Source organism: Acartia tonsa, chromosome 15, assembly GCF_053477335.1.
Source record: "Acartia tonsa isolate MP-2025a chromosome 15, ASM5347733v1, whole genome shotgun sequence".
Classification (NCBI taxonomy): Eukaryota; Metazoa; Arthropoda; class Copepoda; order Calanoida; family Acartiidae; genus Acartia; species Acartia tonsa.
The window spans coordinates 25,593,841-25,615,887 of NC_137274.1; the positions used below are offsets into that span (position 1 = coordinate 25,593,841).

Genomic DNA, 22,047 nt, shown 5'->3' on the forward strand with positions numbered 1-22,047 from the left:
CTTTTATGGATAGTTAATTGATCATTAGAGTAGCAACACTAAATAAAATAACCAACATCTATCAAATCATATTAAGAGTCAATGATTGAAAATATCCATAAAACGTTTCAGAAAATATAAAGCATCTTTTAAGACTCAATATTTAAGTTAAAATAGCTCTTTCAGACTTGTAACTGACAGACAAAGTAAATTAAAAGTAGTCTAGCTAGGAAACAAAATTAAAATTATAAGTAAAAAAACTGAAAAAATCTAAATATTCTTATTTTGAAAATCATGAATCATACAATAATCAATTTTTATAAAAAAAAAATGCAGATTATAAAGCATTTGTAGGTAATCATTCTGTTAACCCAAAGCAGTTCTGTTCTGAAATAATTGTTATAGTAATTAATCAAAATAATATTGGAATTAATAACAGATATAAAATATCAACAGATAAACTGGAAATATTAATAGATAGATATAGAGAAACTAGAGATTAGAATGAGTTGTTTGTCTGTTCATTATGATTTTCAGATTAGATATTTTGAGATAAATAGATATAAAGATATGTTTAGATAAATAAAAAATTAAATAGAGATAGAAAGATAAACATCTTATGCCATAAACATTTAAATAGATATAGATTTAGAATTAAGGATTATAATAGATATACATTTCTGATATAGTTAGATAATAAGCAAGTAAACAAATAGCAGTTACTAAATGTATATACAGATAAGTAAATAATTAAATAGACAGATATACAAGTAAGTTGGTTTAAAAAAGATATTTTAAGATTTATTTCACAAATAAGAAGTGTAGGGATCTGTGCTCCCAAGGGACTTTAAGGGAAAGCAATGATATGGCTAACTCTTTAGTTTTGTTTATCAACCTTATCATCATTTATTTAATTGTTTTACCTTGTTATAAGAAAGACTAACAAATATGGTTACACTTTCCTCCTGAAAACAATTTAAATTTTTTTATTGAATTGCCTGCTTTATGCATAAAAGGGATTTGTTTCTTAATGGGAGGGGACAAAATAATAGCCTAAAACTATTGCTTAAATGATAATAGCCTAAAACAGTCCTAATGTTAAGTTTTCCTAAATTTTGTAACTAAACTTATTTAGTAGTTTTGGGATCTTATAGGACGAACCAAAATACCTTACAACTTTATTCAATAATAGAAAGAAATTAGTTAATGAAAATAATGATTTTCATTCTGATTTATACAGAAATATATATTACTCCAGTGTTTTATAAGTTTTTAATGTACAAAGCCTGTTAGTTTTACAAAACTATGAAAAAAATGCTTAAAAAATAGGCCTTTTCTGAAACAGTTTCTTTACAAGCTCAAAAAATTAATTTGAAGTACCATTAATAGGTTAAAAAAGATATTTTTTCTCTCATTTCTATGGTTTCCATATATAGAAAAAAAATTTGCATAAATATTCCATTGAATAGAAGTATATTTCAAAACTAATTAATTGGGCTTGTGAAGAAATCGTTTCAGCAGCTTAGGTCAAAAAAGGTCAGTTAGTATTTTTGACAGAGTTATAGGCAAATTCATGTAATGTTCTAATTGAACATATAAAAAACTAACAGCCTTTATTACAAGAATAAAGCTATAAAATATAGTAAACTTAAATATCATAGTTTTTGTATTTTTTTTTACTCTTCATCCAAAGATTTACTTAAAATAATAGAAAGAATTCATTAAACGCCAAATGAAATGATAGGATAGCTATACTTATAAATATAGAATTATTGTATAAGCTTACCATGTTCTCTAAGTATTTCTGCTATTTCTTCATGTCTATTAGGGTGAGTACAATCTAGAGCTGTCCAACCTATGATATTTATTATTATTTAATGTATAGATAATTACCCTATTAACATTGTTTATCACATGTGCGTACAGTCATGATGTCATAATATTGCATAGTTTTAGAGAGAGAGAAAGAGAGAGAGAGAGAGAGAGAGAGAGAGAGAGAGGGAGAGAGAGAAAGAGAGAGAGAGAGAGAGAAGGAGAAAGAGGGAGAGAGAGAGAAAGAGAGAAAGAGAGAGAGGGGAGGAGGGAGAGACATAGAAAGGGAGAGGAAGAGTGAGAGAAAGAGTGAGAGAGGGGGGGAGGGAGAGACATTTTTTGCTGATGCATGTAACAAAGGGATTAGTGTTTCACCACCACTTTTTTTCTTTAAAATTTTCTCTTGTGGCAAAGCCCCTTGAGGCTAGGGGCGAAGCCGCTAGTTCATTATAAAGAAAGATAAATGAATAGAGAGATATAACCACTGAACCGATCGGGTTCTCCTTATCAGGGTAGCTTCTCATAGGTCCCAGGAAGGCTCATAACTATTTTCTTGGGGGTTGGGACACCCTCAACCCCCCAAAAAAATGAAAATCCCCCCCCCAAATTTTTTTTCTTTTTCTTTTAAAATCTAAAGTAAGAAATTGGGTTATTAAATTGGACTCTCTCCTCCTCAAGTGCCCCTAGAGGCCTCTACGGGCGTAGCCGCTAGTGAAGAGATAAATAGATAGATAATTAAACAGTTAAATTAGAACTATTAATAAAAAGATAAGAAGATAATACTTAATAAGTACATTTGTGTGTTTGTAATTCTTTATAAAGAAAGATAAATTAATAGAAAGATATATATGTGGTAGGGGTGAAGCAGTTCAACCCTACTGAGCGAGTTCGATTCAAACGAGCCCCTAGCCTTGAAGATTCTATCAATAAATAACTAAAAGTAGTTATTGCTAAAGAGATATATTTTGAACTGATTCATTACAATAGATATACAGGTTTATATAGCAAATAGAAGTATAATAATAGATTATGAGGGGGTAGCTGGTGAGGGGTTCCTTTGAGCTGGGGCTGTGTCCACAGGCACAAAGGTAGGAGGGAAGGCTGCCTCCTTGGGGTGGCAGGTGATGGCAGAGGAAAGGGAAGGTCCGGCTGCGGAAAGGGGGAGGGGGGGTAATCCCCTCCCCATGCCCAGGTGGCCATTGTATTCCATAACAATGGGTTGGGTGACCGCTTATCAAAATGACCGTCTTTTGATAGCATATCTAAAGGTGATGGGTGGAGTTTTAACATCTGCATTTGCCGGGAGTCCCAGAGCGTAGTATACTCTAGAAAAGGCTTGTCCATATGATGCCGTCTACCACATATACATACAGAAAGATAATTAAACAGTTCAATAGCAATTCGAACTATTAATGAATAGATAAAAAGATAATACTTATCACAACTTCAATATTTACATGAAATATTAAAGATACAATATTTGGTATAATAAAGCCTAGTTCACAAAAGGCCTAAAGAAACTTTAGGTAGACCAATTCCAAAAAGGCATTTGTTAATTGAATATTAGATACATTATATATTCTTTAGTTTAGAGTAGAGTTATAGATATAGAGAAAGATATGAAATAAATTAAAGATACAAATATATGGTATAATAATATTATGTAACTAACCCTTATCATCTTTATGGTTGATATCTGCTCCATGATCTAGAAGTATCCTCACTGTTTCTCTATTTCCATTGTATGCTGCATGCATAAGACTTGTCCTTCCTAAATACAAATATATTAGATACATTATATATTATTTAGTTTAGAGTAGAGTTATAGATATACAGAAAGATTTATGTGGAGAGATAGATAGATATATATAGTTAAATATGCAAACATGCACAAAACAATTTGTAATGTCTGAATAAATATGTAAATTCATATTTTGTTTGTGAGTTAGCCTTTTATAGTTAAATGAATGTATAGATGGATAAAATAAATATAATATTTAGTTCAGAGTAGAGTTATAGATATACAGAGAGAGGTATACAGATAAATGGATATAAAGATAAAGATAGAATATACTACAGATACAATATACGAATATAGTATAATAATATTATGTAACTAACCAGTATCATCTTTATGGTTGACATCAGCTCCATAGTCTAGAAGTAGACTGACTGTTTCTGTGTTTCCATTCATTGCTGCCCACATAAAACTTGTCCTTCCTAGATATAAATATATTAGTTACATTATATATTCTTTAGTTCAGAGTACAGTTATAGATATACAGAGAGAGGTATACAGAAATAGATAGATATATAGTTAAATGAATATATATATGTATTTATATGGATAGAATATTCTAAAGATAAACTATATAGTAAAATAGTATTATGTAACTAACCAGAATTACTTTCATGGTTGACATCGGCTCCATGTTCTAGAAGTATTCTGACTACTTCTGTGTTTCCATACTGTGCTGCAACCATAAGACTTGTGTAACCTGGATATAAATATATTATATACATTATATATTCTTTAGCTCAGAGTACAGTTATAGATATACAGAGAGAGGTGTACATAGATAGATAGAATATACTAAAGATACATTATATAATTATAGTATAATAATATTATGTAACTAACCAATTATATTATCATTATGGTTCACATGAGCTCCATGTTCTAGAAATAGTCTGACTACTTCTGTGTTTCCTTTCTCTGCTGCAGCCATAAGACTTGTTCTTCCTAGATATAAATATTCTAGATACATTGTATATTTTTTTGTTCTGAGTACAGTAATAGATATACAGAGAGCCGTGTAAAGAGATCTATAGATAGAAATAGTCGACTATAGATAGATAGATAGAATATACAATATATAAATATAGTTTAATAATATTATGTAACTAACCATCATTAGCTTTATTGTTGACATCCGCTCCAAGTTTTAGAAGTAGTCTGACTACTTCTGTGTTTCCATACAGTGCTGCATACATAAGACTTGTGTAACCTGGATATAAATATATTAGTTACATTATATATTCTTTAGCTCAGAGTACAGTTATAGATATACAAAAATATGTATGTAGAGAGATAGATATAGATAGATTGAAAGATAGTAAGATAGATAGAGAGATAGTTAAATATATAGATAAAAAGATATATAGGTATCTACAGATAGATACTTAATCCAGACAAAATAAGAACTGGCATTGTAGGCCAACAAAATAATCTGATGTAGACAAGGTTTTTATGTGCATTCAGAACGAGCTATATTGATAGAGACTGTAAATGAGAAAATTTCTCATCAGATTATCAAACATTAACATCATATCATTCATATAATCTCAAAGATAGGGCAAAACTTTCTATTGTTTCCTAAAAAAAACGGCTTTTCCACCGATTTTTATTATATCCAAGATTGGGGAAAAAATTTCCAGACTATATAAATGTGCAGTTAATTGTCTTTTTTTTCATTCTATAGCTAAAACTAAACTTTTTGACATAGTTCTCTATTTTTTCTAACAGTTAAGCTGACTATTAAAGTGATCACGAAGCAATTTTAAAAAATTTGATATATATTTGGAATTTCTTAATTATTTAAAATTATGACAAAAAAAAAAATTTGATATAAAAAGTGCCTTAAAACCTCTATTTTTAAATTTGCTACAGTACCCAAAAAAATTAACTTACACAATTATGTGTAAAACAAACTTTTAGATTTGTTGGCATTTCTCTTAACACAGATGGAGTTAATAAAATTCATACTTAAAAAATAGAGATATTTCTGCTTTTCATACTGTTGTTATCAATTTTGCTTATTGACAACTGAAAAAGTTGCAATTAAGGTTTAAAAATGTTTGACCAAATGACTAAAAAGATATTTCTCAGCTTATTTTAGTGCAACTAACATAACAGGCAATCAGAACAAGTATAGAATAATGTATTATGGAAACACAACTATTATGGAAACACAACTCAAATGGTTTTAGAGAGATGTAGTATTACAGATAAATTCAGTATAATTTTTGTTGTCAATGTTGTGTCAAAGTGCCTCAATAAAATGATCCTTATAGATGTTTAAAGATATAGATATCCAATTTAAATCTTTTGATTGTGGAATTGTAAAAATATAAGCCCTTTCACCTCACAGCCCAATTGATTGCTTGTGGATTTAATGGGGCTCTAATGGTCTTCTTTGGTAATTATAATATCAATGAAAAACTTTTAAAAATATTTAGACTATACATATCATATTTTTACAATTCCACAATCAAAAGATTTAAATTGGATATCTATATTTTTACTTATAAAATGATACATCTACCACCAGTTTCTTCTTGTTCTAAGGATCATTTTATTGAGGTACTTTAACACAACATTGATAACAAAAATTTTACTGAATTTTACTGTGCATTACTAACACTACATCTCTCTAAAACCATTTCAGGGCCCCCTTAGTTGTGTTTCCATATTACATTATTCTACATTTGTTCTGATTGCCTGTTATGTTAGTTGCACTAAAATAAGCTGAGAAATATCTTTTTAGTCATTTGGTCCAACATTTTTGAACCTTGTTTGCAACTTTTTCAGTTGACAAAAACTAGCAAAATTGATTTTATCAGTATTAAAAACAGAAATTTATCTCTTATTTTACAAGTATAAATCTTATTAACTCTATCTGTGTTAAACCTTACAGATTGGGGGGGGGGGGGGGGGGGTCATATTGAGAGTTGTGACTTCATGACTTTTTAAGTTTAGTAATTATACATCGGCAAGAGTTGGTCTTATAAGGATATCTGGTCTGTGTCGGTCATGGCATCCGGTCAAAGTTGGTTAGGTGGCACCAAAATTAGAAAAAAATCCAAATAAATCTTAATTTCTTCATTATGACTTTTGTGAATACTGGGATATCAATGAACATCTGAGAATAGTGGTGTTATGACCGTTTGACCGCTTCCTCACCGATTTTATGACCAATTTTTGTCCCGCTTTTACTATAAACTTACATCATGTATATAGTGGCTTCTATTACAGCTAGAGACCTAAAAACTTTTGTAGTACATCCTTGAGCAATAATAAACTTCCGTGAGTAGTAAGGTCATGACTGTTTGACCACTCCTTGACCTATTTTTGACCGATTTTCTATTTTCTACCTGTAATTTTGCTTTTTTTAAGCTGCCAGCTGCCGAATTTTAAAACAGCTTTAGACCAACAAAATTTTTTATGTAGTCTTTTATTGTGATCAGAAACAGATAAAAATATTAATTGGTGCTGCTAACCGCCGTTTTACTGCCGTAACCGCCGAAAATAGCAGTTTCCATTATTTGCCATTTTTTGGCGATGGTCAGAAAAAGTAATTTTTTTTGTTATAAGAAATAAAAGTTTGTCCTAAAATTTGGTGATCCCAGCTTTTAAATTGGCCGCTCTATGGCTGTTTTAATATTTAGCGGCTAAGGAGCGGTCTGACTGCTATGACTAGAAAAAGTAATTTTCTTTAAAAATACACATAAACCACCAGAAAACATTTTTATGTCTCTAACTGTAACAGGAACCGATATATAGGGGGGGGGGGTCAATATGACCCTCCCCCCCCCCCCCCAATCTATTAATGTGGGAATTGGAGCCCGAGCTGTAAGGCTTAAGAGAAATCTGTGCCAACAAATCTAAAAGTTTGTTTTACACATAATTGTGTAAGTTAATTTTTTTGGGTACTGTAGCAAATTTAAAAATAGAAGTTTTAAGGCACTTTTTATAACAAATTTAGCAAATTTGTTGTCATAATTCTAAATAACTAAGTAATTCCAAATATATATCAAATTTTTAAAACTTGCTTTGCGATCACTTTCAAAGCCTCTTATATACAGAACAAATTGTTAATAAATATGTCTAGAAATTTATGTGTTTTTGTATTATACTAATCAATCCCAAAGAGAGAGAGAGAGGGGGGGGACAATGGGCTGTTTATTACACTAGTCCTATAATAACATTTTCTCATTTGTTGGCTTAACAACTTTGGGGACTCTAGTAATTTGATTTTAATCTACTGAAGTATAATCGTACATATCATGGTTGGGGATGTACATCAATTTATCGGTCATTGTCTTATCCCTTTAGATGAATCCAATGATTAAAGCCCACCAAAATGATTTTTCTCTTCAATATTGGCTCCAGCATCCAATAACTTGATAACTTCATCAGTAGATCCTGTTTTTACTGCTTCTAATAAATCTAAACAAAATGATTTTTGATTAACATTGTACCTTATTGTAATAGGAATCAATATTCCAAAAGTCAAATAAATATCATAATTATATTATATCACATAAAAATTTATTGCTTCTATTAAATCTAAACAAAATGATTTTTAATTGACTTTATACCTTGTTGTAATAGGAATCAGTTTTCCAAAAAACAAATTAATAGAATAATTATATCACATAAAAATTTATTATTTCTAATAAATCTGAACAAAATGATTTGTAATTTAAAGAAATAAACAAGGATGACAACATCAATAAAAACAAAGCTCTGTAAAGGTAGGACAAACCAACATTAACACTGTAGAGTGTCAAAACAGAATAAGCAGAATATAGATGCATAAGTCTAAACAAAATTGTTAGTAAATTTGTTGCAAAACTACTTGATACTGCTTAAGACATTATAGAGATGCTTCGCTTATAATATTGTACCTTGTTGTAATAGGAATCAGTATTCCAAAAATCAGATATTCATAAGATATGAAAATTTAGTGTCAAATATGTTAAATATCGTCATGTTTTAAATGAACATAAGTACATTCTGTTAACAATTTTAAAGTTTTCCAAATCGTACCTAACTAATACAGGAATCACTATGCCAAGTTTGAATTTAATAGGACAATTCTAACCTGACTAAATTTAAGAAAAAAGCTTACTGTTATCTAACCGGACTATCCTTAATTATACATACATTGTACATTGTATAGTAGTAGAAAACTGGTTATATATGCCAACAACAAAATTAATTTGAAAAAAAATCACGAAACCTGTGTTTTCAGCTGTTGTTAACAAATCAATGTGTTTTAAATGGACGTAATGGCATTCTGGTAACGATAATAGAGTTGCTATGCTTTTAAAATCATACCTAACTACTACAGGAATCACTTAGCAAAGTTTGAGATAAATTTTAACATACCTTAATTAACAAAAAAAAATTTGTTCTTGATGGATGGACAGACTGACGGACCGACTCTAATTATAGAAAAGCTTTGCTTTTAAAAAGAGGCCTTGTACATTTGAATAAAATTCATAATTGTCTATTCATTTGACTTTTGAGTTGGTTAATTCTACGTCGATTGGAAATAATGTTATAAGCTTAAAGAGCATTGTAAGCAGGTAGGGAGAGGACATTGCCTTAATTAAAAAAAAAACATTCCGTTCTGGACGGATGGACAGAATGACGGACCGACCCTTTTATAGAAAAGCTTGGCTTTTAAAAATAACATTTCTTATAGACATTTCTATTTACAGCTTTGGTTGTATAAAATTGCTTACCCGGATCTGCAATATATGGACGATTGGATAAGCATCCTCCAACATATAGCAGCAAACAAACCTTAAATATTTTCTTTTTAATTTTATCGTATTCATTTGAAACTGATTAATATCCAGTGGATTAGAACTGGTTCTCATCCATACAAAAAAACTATGTCTATCATCATATTATATCCAGTTTTCTATGAATATAAAAACCTGGTTTTAATCTTATAATTGTACATTTTATATGCGCGGAAAGCTGTTTATAATATGATGCAAGAAATAACTATTATATACTTTTTTAGTAGCGAAGCTACTCAATAATTCACAATGTCCGTCCATCTGTCCGTCTGTCATCTGTCCATAATTAATGAATTGGGGGGAACAGATAAGAAAATTAGGCCTCCAATATTAATGTTTTTTTAAAAATAAAATTTTCTAGGGAGATTTCTCTTCTGAGGAAAGTTGTACCCTCCCCCAAAATAGTTATAAACCTTCCCAGGACCTATGATAAGCAACCCTGTAAAGCCTATATGTTCAGCAGTTACCGGGATTCTTTGGTACAAATAGACAGACAAAAATAAATCCTGTTACAATATAATTAGGAAATATATATATAGATAGATAGATAGAAAGATAGATAGATAGACAGATAGATAGATAGATAGATAGATAGATAGATAGATAGATAGATAGATAGATAGATAGATAGATAGATAGATAGATAGATAGATAGATAGATAGATAGATAGATAGAAGATAGATAGATAGATAGATAGATAGATAGATAGATAGATAGATAGATAGATAGATAGATAGATAGATAGATAGATAGATAGATAGATAGATAGATAGATAGATAGATAGATAGATAGATAGATAGATAGATAGATAGATAGATAGATAGATAGATAGATAGATAGATAGATAGATAGATAGATAGATAGATAGAAAGATATATAGACAGATATATAGATAGATAGATAGATATATATATAGATAAATAGATAGATAGATAGATAGATAGATATGTAGATAGATAGATAGATAGATAGATAGATAGATAGATAGATAGATAGATAGATAGATAGAAAGATAGAAAGAATATAGACAGATATATAGATAGATGGATAGATAGATATATAGATAAATAGATAGATAGATAGATAGATAGATATGTAGATAGATAATTAGATAGATAGATAGATAGATAGATAGATAGATAGATAGATAGATAGATAGATAAAAAGATATATAGATAGATAGACAGATATAAAGATAGATAGATAGATAGATATATAGAAAAATAGATAGATAGATAGATAGATAGATAGATAGATAGATAGATAGATAGATAGATAGATAGATAGATAGATAGATAGATAGATAGATAGATAGATAGATAGATAGATAGATAGATAGATAGATAGATAGATAGATAGATAGATAGATAGATAGATAGATAGATAGATAGATAGATAGATAGATAGATATATAGATAGATAGATAGATAGATAGATAGATAGATAGATAGATAGATAGATAGATAGATATATAGATAGATAGATAGATAGATAGATAGATAGATAGATAGATAGATAGATAGATAGATAGATAGATAGATAGATAGATAGATAGATAGAAAGATAGATAGATAGATAGATATATAGATAGATAGATAGATAGATAGATAGATAGATAGATAGATATATAGATAGATAGATATATAGATAGATAGATAGATAGATAGATAGATAGATAGATAGATAGATAGAAAGATAGATAGATAGATAGATAGATATATATATAGATAGATAGATGGATAGATAATAGATAGATAAATATATATGTATAATATGTACTCACAAAACTAAATGTTATCATGATCACGTATGAGAAAGAACTGATCTACTAGTGGTCGTGGTGCTGCTAGTCACCTTCAGATTTCTCTTTTTTCTTGGCCCAACAAGTTTTCTTTTTAAATTGTAATTCACAAGTCAACTTTTTAGTGTATGCGTGTGTGTAGTGATCTACAGGGATAAGACAATGGCTGATAAATTGATATACATCCCCAATGATGATATACAAGATAAACCTTTCTGTAGATTTAAATTTGTGGTGGAAATATTTGGACACTCAACTTAATGAATCAACCAATCAAAAAAAGTCCTCAAAGTTATTAAGCCAACGAATAAGAAAAGATTATTACAGTCCACTGTCCCCTCCCTTCCTGCACATACCAACACACACAAACACCAGAACTAAAACGTCCCCACACACAAAGAGATAGGGGACAATGGACGGGGTTTATTATAGCCACACACACCCACACACACACCACAAACACACATACACACACACAAACCATCAGAACCCGCTGTTTTTTTCAACGTCACTACAAGTATATTACAGAGAAAGTGCGCATACACATTCACACACACACAAATCATTTTGATTCAATCAAAATCTTTACTTTTAGTAAAAGCTGACTTTATAAGTAAGGTTTAAATTTTTTTATTAAATATTTTTTTCAATTCTAAAGCCCTATATGTACATATATACTAGAGTATATGTTACTAGAGGCCTGTAGAGGCACTTGAAGGTAAAGAAATTTCTCTTGGGAGGGTGTTGGTACCCCTCCCAAATATTTATAAACCTTTCCATGACTTATGAGAAGCTGTATTGTAAAGAAGAATCATATTAATTAAGCAGTTCAATATCCTTTAGTACTAACAAACAAAAAAAAACAGACATACACACATCCTGTTACTTTATTATAAGAATTTAAAGAATGTCACTTGAAATTTTATAATTTTTCATATTAAATTGATATTTGATATTATTTTATTCTTATAAAATACATAAGCAGTTAGCTTTTGTTTCTAAAAAATGCATGACAAAAAATTCAGGATTTTTTATAAAATCGGGAAATTCCCTTTCTTCAGAGCTCCATATTAGCTACGTGACAAGAGCTGGATCTTTAAATCATTTAAATGGTGCGCCAAATTGGGGTGAGCCAACTTTCCACCAATGAGAACACAGTATTTAACGAAATGCCGCGCTGTGATTGGCTGAAATTCAGAGCACCCCGATTTGGCACACCATTGAAATGATATAAAGATCCAGCTAAGGATGACAACATCTTTAAAAGCGGAGCTCTGAAACAGTAGAGATGCTTCGCTTATAACATTGTACATGTACATTGTTGTTTTAGGAATAAATATTCCAAAAATCAGATCAATTGGATAATTATATCATATAAAAAACATATTTAAAATGGACATATGGACATTCGGGCAATGATTATCTAAAATCATACCTAACTACTACAGGAATCACCATGACAAGTGTAAAATCTATATGACAATTCTAACAATTCTAAATTAACAAAAAAAAGCTATCCGTTCTGGAAGTACAAACCAACCCTAATCATAAAAAAGCTTCAGTTTTAAAAATAACACAAACTTTCATTTTACAAGAACAATGAAGTCTTTTCTAAGCAGAGAAATAATAAAGATTGATTAACTAAGAAAAGCCAAAACAAAAAGAATTATTTTTGCAAGAACTTTATACCCACCAGAATGCCTAAAACTTGCCCTGGACTATTACCAACTATCCATTGAATTTACATAAATGATTAACTTTCCGTTTTTTTTGGGTGGGGTAGTATTAAGAAAGTGAGGGGACAATGGGCTGTTTATTACGCTAGTTCCCATGGCTTTATAGTAACGTTTTCTTATAAGTTGGCTTAACAACTTTGGGGACTTTGGTTAATTTTGATTGGTTAATTATTAATTTCATCTATTGAAGGGGTAATTTTGTGTATCATCATTAGGGATGTATATCAATTTATCGGCCATTGTCTTATCCCTTTAGATCCCTGAGTAATATTACTTGTAAGTGATCGAGTAGCTTTACTCATTGTAAAAATACATTTAAGGCGCCTCAGAACCTAGACTCACGTTTATGAAAAGCAGACATACTCTCTATATACTATTATACAGGCAGTGTTACACTTTATGCTCCCAATCATAAACATAATTCTTACATAAATTACCAGAAAAGGAAAGACACGTAAAAATATAACCAAATGTACTTAATGAATATGATAAATTAAAATTTTTAATCCTAATAAAAATTTATGTGAGTTATTAACTTATTATACTTATTATTAATACTGATGTATGATTATACAGGTGTCAGACTATATTTTTAACATCCCTTTCAAAAATAGGTTAAAACCAGTGTAAATATTAAGAATTTCTTTAAGATATTGATTCAAAGCCTTTGGATTTTATTCATCATTTAAAGTTTTGACATTTTATGCATATAATTTTGGTTTTTACTCCCTTAGAAATTTTAAGGGGGGGTGGAGGCTTTTTAAACACCCTTGTATTTTTAAATTTTACCAATTGGGTAGAAATAAGAGTATTTTTAGTGCATTAAAAATGCTTTTATGTGCCATTTTACTTCCCCAAAACTTGATTAACATCACCCTCCCCCCCCCCCCATATTTAGATTTTGCTAAAATACAATACAACTTCCCTCTCCTACATTGTTCTGATTTTGAATATGAAAAGAAAATCAAATTTGCGTCGAGCTTATAAAAATCAAATTTTCCCCGAGGAAATAATATAGTATTTTATCTCTACCTCCCTTTTTGTCTTATTTTGATACACTCTAGCCCTTTTATTTACCAAACAAGTATCTATTTCCCCATTCCATCCTTTGATTATACAACCTTTATCTGTAACTATGCATGGTAATGAGTTAAAACTGTTTAGAGGCGAGCTATTTCTCCTACTCTTACAACTTTTGCAGTCTGTATTAATGTCGCGGTTTGAGTAAATATTTATTTATTTTTTTTGTAAAAAAATAATTGTTGGTATTAATAATTAAACAAGGACAACAGCATCCATAAGTAGCAAAGCACAAAATCTATCTGACAAAGTGAGTTATAGAGCAGTTTATTTGTAATTATACCAAAGAAAAGAAAGAGAGATAATATGCAAACTCTTAAAAACACGAAACCTTACAAAAACAAGTTTATGTCTTTGAGAAAAGCAGCTAAAAAGCTGCTTAAAAGCAGTCATGTATTTTTTATACTTAATTATGGTAAATTATGGTAATATTGACAAGAATTTTCTTTTATGAATTAGTTCTAAATCTAAAATAAAAAAAAATTGGTTTGATCCAACCCAATTTATATTTCCTAGGGGCTAGGGGTGAAGCCGCTAGTAGCTGTATACAATTATAGATGTGTTCACACACACACAAACACATAGACAGACACACTGACACAAACACACACACACACACAGACGCACTCAGACACAAACGCACACACACAGACGCACTCAGACACAAACGCACACACACAGACGCACTCAGACACAAACGCACACACACAGACGCACTCAGACACAAACGCACACACACAGACGCACTCAGACACAAACGCACACACACAGACGCACTCAGACACAAACGCACACACACAGACGCACTCAGACACAAACGCACACACACAGACGCACTCAGACACAAACGCACACACACAGACGTACCCAGACACAAACACACACAGACGGACAGACACACACACACACACATGCACAACTAGGCTTATAAAAATTCAACCTGTGGTTGTAACAAGGATGACAACATACATAAAAGTGAAGCACCAGACAGTGTGACAAACATAATAATTCAGAATATTAATCTATAGATCAAATCAAAATAATATAAGATTATGATTTAAAAATATTGCAAAATTAATCAAATAAATGATATTGTTTTAGGACATACTTACATTTCTAGGATTCTTGGCTTCTAGTACCTTGTTGTTCTAGAAATGTCATTACAAATATGAAATGCCTAACTATTACAGGAATAAACATGCAAAGTTTTAAATTGTTGGGACGATTCTAAAATACCTGAATTAAACAAAAATAATTACAAAACTGTAATGAAATAAGGCCACTATTAATTTTCAAGTTTCAGCCGCTAATTGTAATCTACAGAAAGAGTAATTTTGTGCATCATCATTGGGGATGTACATCAATTTATCGGCCATTGTCTTATCCCTTTAGATCCCTGATTTTACACCCTTCACTTTTCCTTTTTAAGTTTGACGGATTTAAGTGTCCAAGAGTCCATCTATGGTTATAAATCTATTGTATATACAATGATGTGTAGATATGTTTGGGGGGCCCCAAGGAGGAAAGGGACATTGGGCTGTTTATTACACTAGTCCCCAAAGTTTTATAATAACATTTTCTCACACTGAATTTTCTTATTCGTATTCTTAATAATTTTTGGGACTTTTATTCAATTTTGATTGGTTTGTTTTCAGTGTCCAAACGTTTCAACCACTAATTATTATTTACAGATGGGGCAATTTTGTGTATCATGAATGGGGAAGTGCATCAAATTTTAGGCCATTGTCTTTTCCCTTTATATCCTAAACAAATTAAACTTTACAACCTACTTTTAGTCCCCAGGCAGGAAGGGGATATTTGATTGTAAATGACACTGGTACCCAAAGTCATATAACTACTTTTATCTTTGGGTAGAAGGAATAATTTTGTCTATCATCCGTGTGGGTATGTCTATTCATTTATTATCCATTGACGTTTGGCAATTGTAGTGGCCGCCATTGGTCAATAACGGCCTCTCATTGGCTAATTTTTTTGTTACGTCATATTTTTTGCACTAATTCTCACAGCATCTTTTTTACGTCATAATCAGTCCGACACTTTTACTAGGTTCATAGATAGATAGAGAGATAGATAGATAGATATATATACCGTACCCCATTACTACACTTTTTTAGGGCTTAGAGAAAGAATCTACCACTTAAAGACGATTCCTGTGACGTCATATACATTTCGGAAAAGAAAAAGGGAAGGGGGGAAGAAAATATCTTCAAAAGAGATGTGAGAAAAGTGACACTAAAGTGACACAAAAGTTATGTAGTTTAGTCTTTTTCTACCCTCAGCAATAGCAACCCTAAGCTGAAGAACACCAACCCACAGATGCTATAAAACTACTAGATGTGCTGCTGCCGATTATTGGAAAAGCATCCACAAATTTAAATTAGAATGAGTGCTAAGACGATTGGGAATAATTGTGTTGTAGGAAAAAATCTAACCCCCCATAAAATTTAGTAACAGCTTTATACATTTACTAGAGGCTGCGTCCCTAGCATCTAGGGGCTCTATATTCAAGAGCAAAAAATAGCCTAAAACCACATCAAGACCTATAAGAAGCTTTACTAAAAAGAAGAACCATATCAGTTCAGTGGTTGGCGAGATCCTTCGCTACAGACAGAAAAACCTTGTTACTTTATATAGTAGGATATTCTGATGTTATTCAGTTCTGACAATCTACAAGTGTTAATGTTTATTTGTCCTACTATTTCAGCTTTTATGGATGTTGTCATTCTTGTTTTATCTCAACATTAGAAGATATTTCAAGTATAAAAATGAAAAAAAAATCCGTCAAATAAAAAGTGAAAAATCCGTGAATTATAAAGATTAAATTATAGTTTTTATTTGCATCTGAAGAATGAAAATGTAATTAGTATCAACTAAGGTAAAATATTTAATAAACAAGGATGACAACATGCATAAATGCAAAAGCTCAACGAACTGCAAACAATTATAGAGTGACAGCCAGGGAGGGAGGAGAAATTGGACGGTAAATTATACTGTTCCCAAATAATTTTAATACTTTTGTTTGATTAAACACTTTTGTTGACTTGATTTGTTGGTACACCTACAAATATCCTACTATGACAAACCTCTGAAAATACAAACCTCCTAAACGACAAACGTCCTAAAGGACAAACCTCCTAATGCGACATCTCCTAAGTAAAACTTCCTATTTTTAGTAGCGAAGCTACTCTATAATTCACTTTGTCCGTCCGTCCGTCCGTCAGTCAGTCAGTCAGTCCGTCCGTAACGCTATGGGGGAAATGGGATTTACTAAGCTCCTATAAAAGATAGAATGCTGAAATTTTTTGACAACATTCCCATCATTAAGGAGCACAATTGACTATAAAACATCATTGGCGTTCGGACTGATTTTTAGCAGGTTTTAGGCTATTTTTATATTATTCACATTTTTCTCCATATCTTCTGTGTTTATGGTCCGATTTTTAAAATTTTTTCAATTACAGATATCAAAATTAAATTTCCCGTCGTTTAAAGGAACAACCATGAAGGCCAGCCTGCCTTTTTAGCAGGTTTTAGGCTATTTTTATTTTTTTTTCACATTTTTCTCTATATCTTCAGTGTTTATGGTCCGATTTTCAAAAATTTTTCAGTTATAGATATCAAAATTAAATTTCCCGTCTTTTAAAGAAAACAATCATGACGGCCAGACTGCCTTTTTAGCAGGTTTTAGGCTGTTTTTTATATATTTAACATTTTTCTCCATATCTTCAGTGTTTATAGTCCGATTTTCAAAATTTTTCAGTTATATATATCAAAATTAAATTTCCCGTCTTTTAAACAAAATAACCATGACGGCCAGACTGCCTTTTTGGCAGGTTTTAGGCTATTTTTATATATTTAACACTTTTTTCCATATCTTCAGTGTATATGGTCCGATTTTCCAAATTTTTAAGTTAAGGATTTAAAAATCAAATTTTTTGTTGTTTTAATAAAACAACCATGACGGCCAGACTGCCTTTTATCAGGTTTTTGGCTATTTTTATATGTTTTACATATTTCCCCATATCTTTGTTTATTTTGATGCAATTTTCAAACTTTTTATCGGATATCAGTATCAAAATAATTTTTCCCATTGTTATGAGCATCTTTAATATAATTTACTTTGACCATCGTCATCATGCAAAATAAAACAAGGTTTCATGTCTATTTTATCCAATAAATCTATTCTTGATTTTAGTAAAAACCTTTTAAATCTACCTGTACGTATTCCCATCCACGATTTTTTGTGCTTTGCTACTTATGGATGTTGTCAGCCTTGTTTTTAAAATTAAAGGTCGAATTTTGTAATGCAAGGATGAAACCACTTCAAAACACACACCTTTCCGGATTTTACCCGAAACCTACCCCTCTCTTTATAAACAATTTCTTTTATACTTATGAATTAATGTTCTGCTTATTATGTTTAAACATTTATAAGAAACCTTGATTACTACTTGCCACAGTTTCTGACAGGATTTTTACTTGTAACATCCAGCATGTAAAGATGCCCATCTGGTATCAATAATCAAAAGTCGGCCATCTGCTGCCACAAAGCTAAATATCATAGTTTAGCTGTATTACTGACTAGCGGCTACGCCCCCTAGAAGCCTCTAGACGCATTTAAGTCAGGAGAATGAAAGTCTACGTCATCCCATTTAAATTTGTGTTTAAAAAGAGAAAAAAAAAAATATTTTTTTGGGGGGATGGGGGTGAAGACACCCTCCCAAAAATAGTTTAAAACCTTCCCAGGACCTATAAAAAGCTTCCCTGTAAAGGAGAACAATATCGGTTCAGTAGTAAGCTAGATCCTTCAGGACAGAAAAAAAACGCTTACTACTTTACATATTAGGATTACATTGATTGAGTATCTTTATAATTTTCGTATCTTTTAAATTAATATATTGTAGTATGATCAAGCTGACGGATAAAGCGAGCTATAGAGCAGTTTTGTCACAAACAAAGTTTATAACTTTTAATGTTACAAAGACATTAATAGACTTAAAACACAGACAATAAATAGTTATCAAATATAGCAAATAGAACTTAAAGTGTAACGATCCTTAATATCATAATGATGCTTTTCTTTGTATTAGTAATTCCTTGTTATATAGGTAATCTGGATCAAGCCAAGCCACCAAGAGCCTTAGTGGATAATTTATTGCCAGCAGGGATGTCCTACCACAATTGAAGAACAACCAAGACTTAAGATAAGGTAAGCACTTTGTTCAGTTAATTTAGAATGTTTAAATTAGTGCAGACTAAGCTATGTATTAAATAAGAGAGAGAACAAAGCAACTGTAGAAGGCACTTAAATGCCATAATGCACTACTAACATTTGTTGAGTACCTTAATTGAATCTTACAATCAAATCAATATAAACACTTGAAACATCAAGGGGATCTATACTTAGTGGAAGTGAAAAATATCCTAAACTCATCTAGAAATTAAAATATTGAAATATAATATTCTTAAGGTATATTATCCAGGACCCATATTTAATTTCTATAAAATGGAGTAATCAATCAGTTTAGACATTGAGATCTTAATAGACAAACAAAAAAAACTTTACTACTTTTTTAAATCTTAGATTTTCTATCTTTAGAGTCTTTTGTAACCATAACCTACCTTTGAGCTCCACCTAAGGGATAGTTCTTGTCAACTTTAAACTTTGCAGGATGATTCCTGTTACAGTTAGGTACGATTTTTAAAAAATATGATCATCATCAAGAATGTCCATTTAATACATGCAGATTTTACCAATTTTTTCATCTGAACTTGGAATATTGATTCATAGAAAAACAAGGTATAATACTTAAAGCTAAGCATCTCCATAATCAAGTCCCAAACATTATATGCATCTATATGAAATATTTTTCATCTCATTTAATACAACATTTTAGGCATACAAATTTATATTCTGCTTATTAAGTTCTGACCCTATAGAAAATTTAATGTCCATATGAATAACCTCTATCTTTAGAGCTTTGCTTTCATGGATATTGTCATCCTAGTTATAATAGAATAGAAATGACAATTCAGCATGAGAATACCAACACTGAAATACAATAACCAACATGTATCAAATCATATTAAAGTCAAGGGTTGATAATAACCATAAAACCTTTTAGAACATATAAAGCACCTTTTTAAGACTCAAGATTTAAGTTAAAATAGGTCTTTCAGACTTGTAACTGACAGACAAAGTAAATTAAAAGTAGCCTAGATAACAAACAAAATTAAAATTATAAGTAAAAAAAATTTAAAATCTAAATATTCTTATTTTGAAAATCATGAATCTTACAATAATCATTTTTTATATAAAAAAGGCACAATATTTTTTAAAATAATAAAGCATTGTAGGTAATTATTCTGTTCATCCAAAGCAGTTCTGTTCTGAAATAATTGTTATATTAATTTTCAAAAATTATATTAGAATTAAAATCAGATATAAGGTATAAAGAGATGGACTGGAGAAATTCACAGAGAAGCTAAAAATTAAAAAGTCTTTTTTGTCTATTAATTCTAAATCAAGGATTGCAACATACATCTACATAAGCATAGTTCTGAAATGGTAGGACAAACAAACATAAATACCTGTAGAGTGTCTGAACTGATTAAGCAGAATATAAATCAAAACAAAACTATATATGAATTTCTTGCAAAACTACTGTTTAAAGACATGCTTTCATTATTGGGACTTTGGAAAACATTTAAAATGTGGCATATTTTGAATGTTTTCTAAATTATACTTTACTGTTATAGGAATCAACATGCAAAGTTTAAGATTGATGGGACAATTTTGATATGTCTAAATAAACAGAAAGAACAAACCATTATGGACAGACAGACAGATCAAGCCTAATTATAGAAAAGAAAATAAGTATTCAAAAAGTACTAACTAGATGTACAATAACAGATAGTTAAATTACAATTACAAAAGATAAATAAATAGATAAATATATGACAAGTAAACTAGTATACAAAAATTAACAGACTCCTTTTTTGAAATTTATACACAAATAGGGGGTGGAGTTATATTTGCTCCCTGTGCACTTTGAGTGAAAGAACTCATTTGTTCTTTAACCTTTTCATAAGAATTATTTAAATGTTTTACCTTGTTATATTGTTGTTATTCTGACTTTACTCAATTTCACTTCCTTTCTTAGCTCCTAAAAAAGGTTTTAACTTTTAAAATATTTTTAAATGTATATTTTGCATAATCATCATATAAAATGATAAACTAAAATAGCCCTAAACCATCCTAGGAATTTTCAACTCAATTAGTTCAGTGGTTATCAAAGAACAAATTAAAAACTGTATTACTTGTTTGTCTTTATGGCCAAGATTTCCCCCCCTTCCTTAATTTTGCAATAAGGGTGGATAAAACCCCCATTACCTCTGATCTGCATGCCTATTGAATAAACTAAAGACTATTTTTTTCAATAAATTCATTATTTTCTGAACTTAGCCCTTAACAACCCTCCCCCACCCTTAATCTATTTCATTGAAAGTGACCAATAGAAAAAATTCATGAAAATCTGAATGAAAGGATAGCTATACTTATAATTATAAGCTTACCATTTTCTCTAAGTATATCTGCTATTTCTCTCTTTCTTTTCATTCTTTCTTCAGTATCCCAAAACATTTTTTTAAGGGCCTCATCCAGAGCTGTGTCCCCTATAATATTTATTGATTATCTAATAATACACTATATTAACCCTGTTAAAATTTTGCCATGTTAAATGATAATAGTCAAGTAGTCATAATATAATTACAATATTATTAATATTGTTAATATGTCAGCAATTTGACTTTTATATAGTTTATAAAGTTGGCATAAACTATATTTGAATTGTACACATAAACATAATGTTTCCAAGGTAAATAAACAAGCATCATAGCAAAGTATTACTGAGTAGAGAGATGGATAGAGATAGAAATAGAGAAAGAGAGAGATAGAGAGAAAGAGAGAGAGAGATAAAGTTGAAAGGAAAATTTACGTATTCATGCATAAGATTGATAA

The 22,047-nt window shown here is 30.4% G+C and overlaps 2 protein-coding genes across 3 annotated transcripts in view; both read right to left on the bottom strand.

Moving 5' to 3' along the window:
- Positions 1-305: 305 nt before the first annotated feature.
- LOC145307174 (uncharacterized) overlaps positions 306-22,047 on the bottom strand; it is a 30,499-nt gene continuing 8,757 nt past the window's right edge. The window contains exons 8-10 of one of the 2 annotated variants that reach the window (XM_080149526.1): positions 21,603-21,701; positions 21,139-21,193; positions 306-366 (exon numbers count right to left, since the gene is read on the bottom strand). In XM_080149526.1, the coding sequence (XP_080005652.1) occupies positions 21,165-21,193; positions 21,603-21,701 (128 nt within the window). In that variant the 3' untranslated portion in view covers positions 306-366; positions 21,139-21,164. Of the gene's footprint in view, positions 367-20,282; positions 20,418-21,138; positions 21,194-21,602; positions 21,702-22,047 lie in introns of those variants that run through there. The other variant, XM_080149525.1, reaches the window with a different exon arrangement.
- On the bottom strand, positions 903-9,379 carry LOC145307430 (uncharacterized). Its single transcript, XM_080149873.1, has 9 exons — positions 9,325-9,379; positions 7,931-8,020; positions 4,701-4,799; positions 4,433-4,534; positions 4,191-4,289; positions 3,913-4,011; positions 3,464-3,562; positions 1,766-1,834; positions 903-944 (listed from the first exon to the last, which is right to left on the bottom strand). Exons 3-9 carry the CDS (start codon positions 4,783-4,785, stop codon positions 919-921), a joined length of 579 nt encoding a protein of 192 aa, XP_080005999.1. The 5' UTR covers positions 4,786-4,799; positions 7,931-8,020; positions 9,325-9,379; the 3' UTR covers positions 903-918.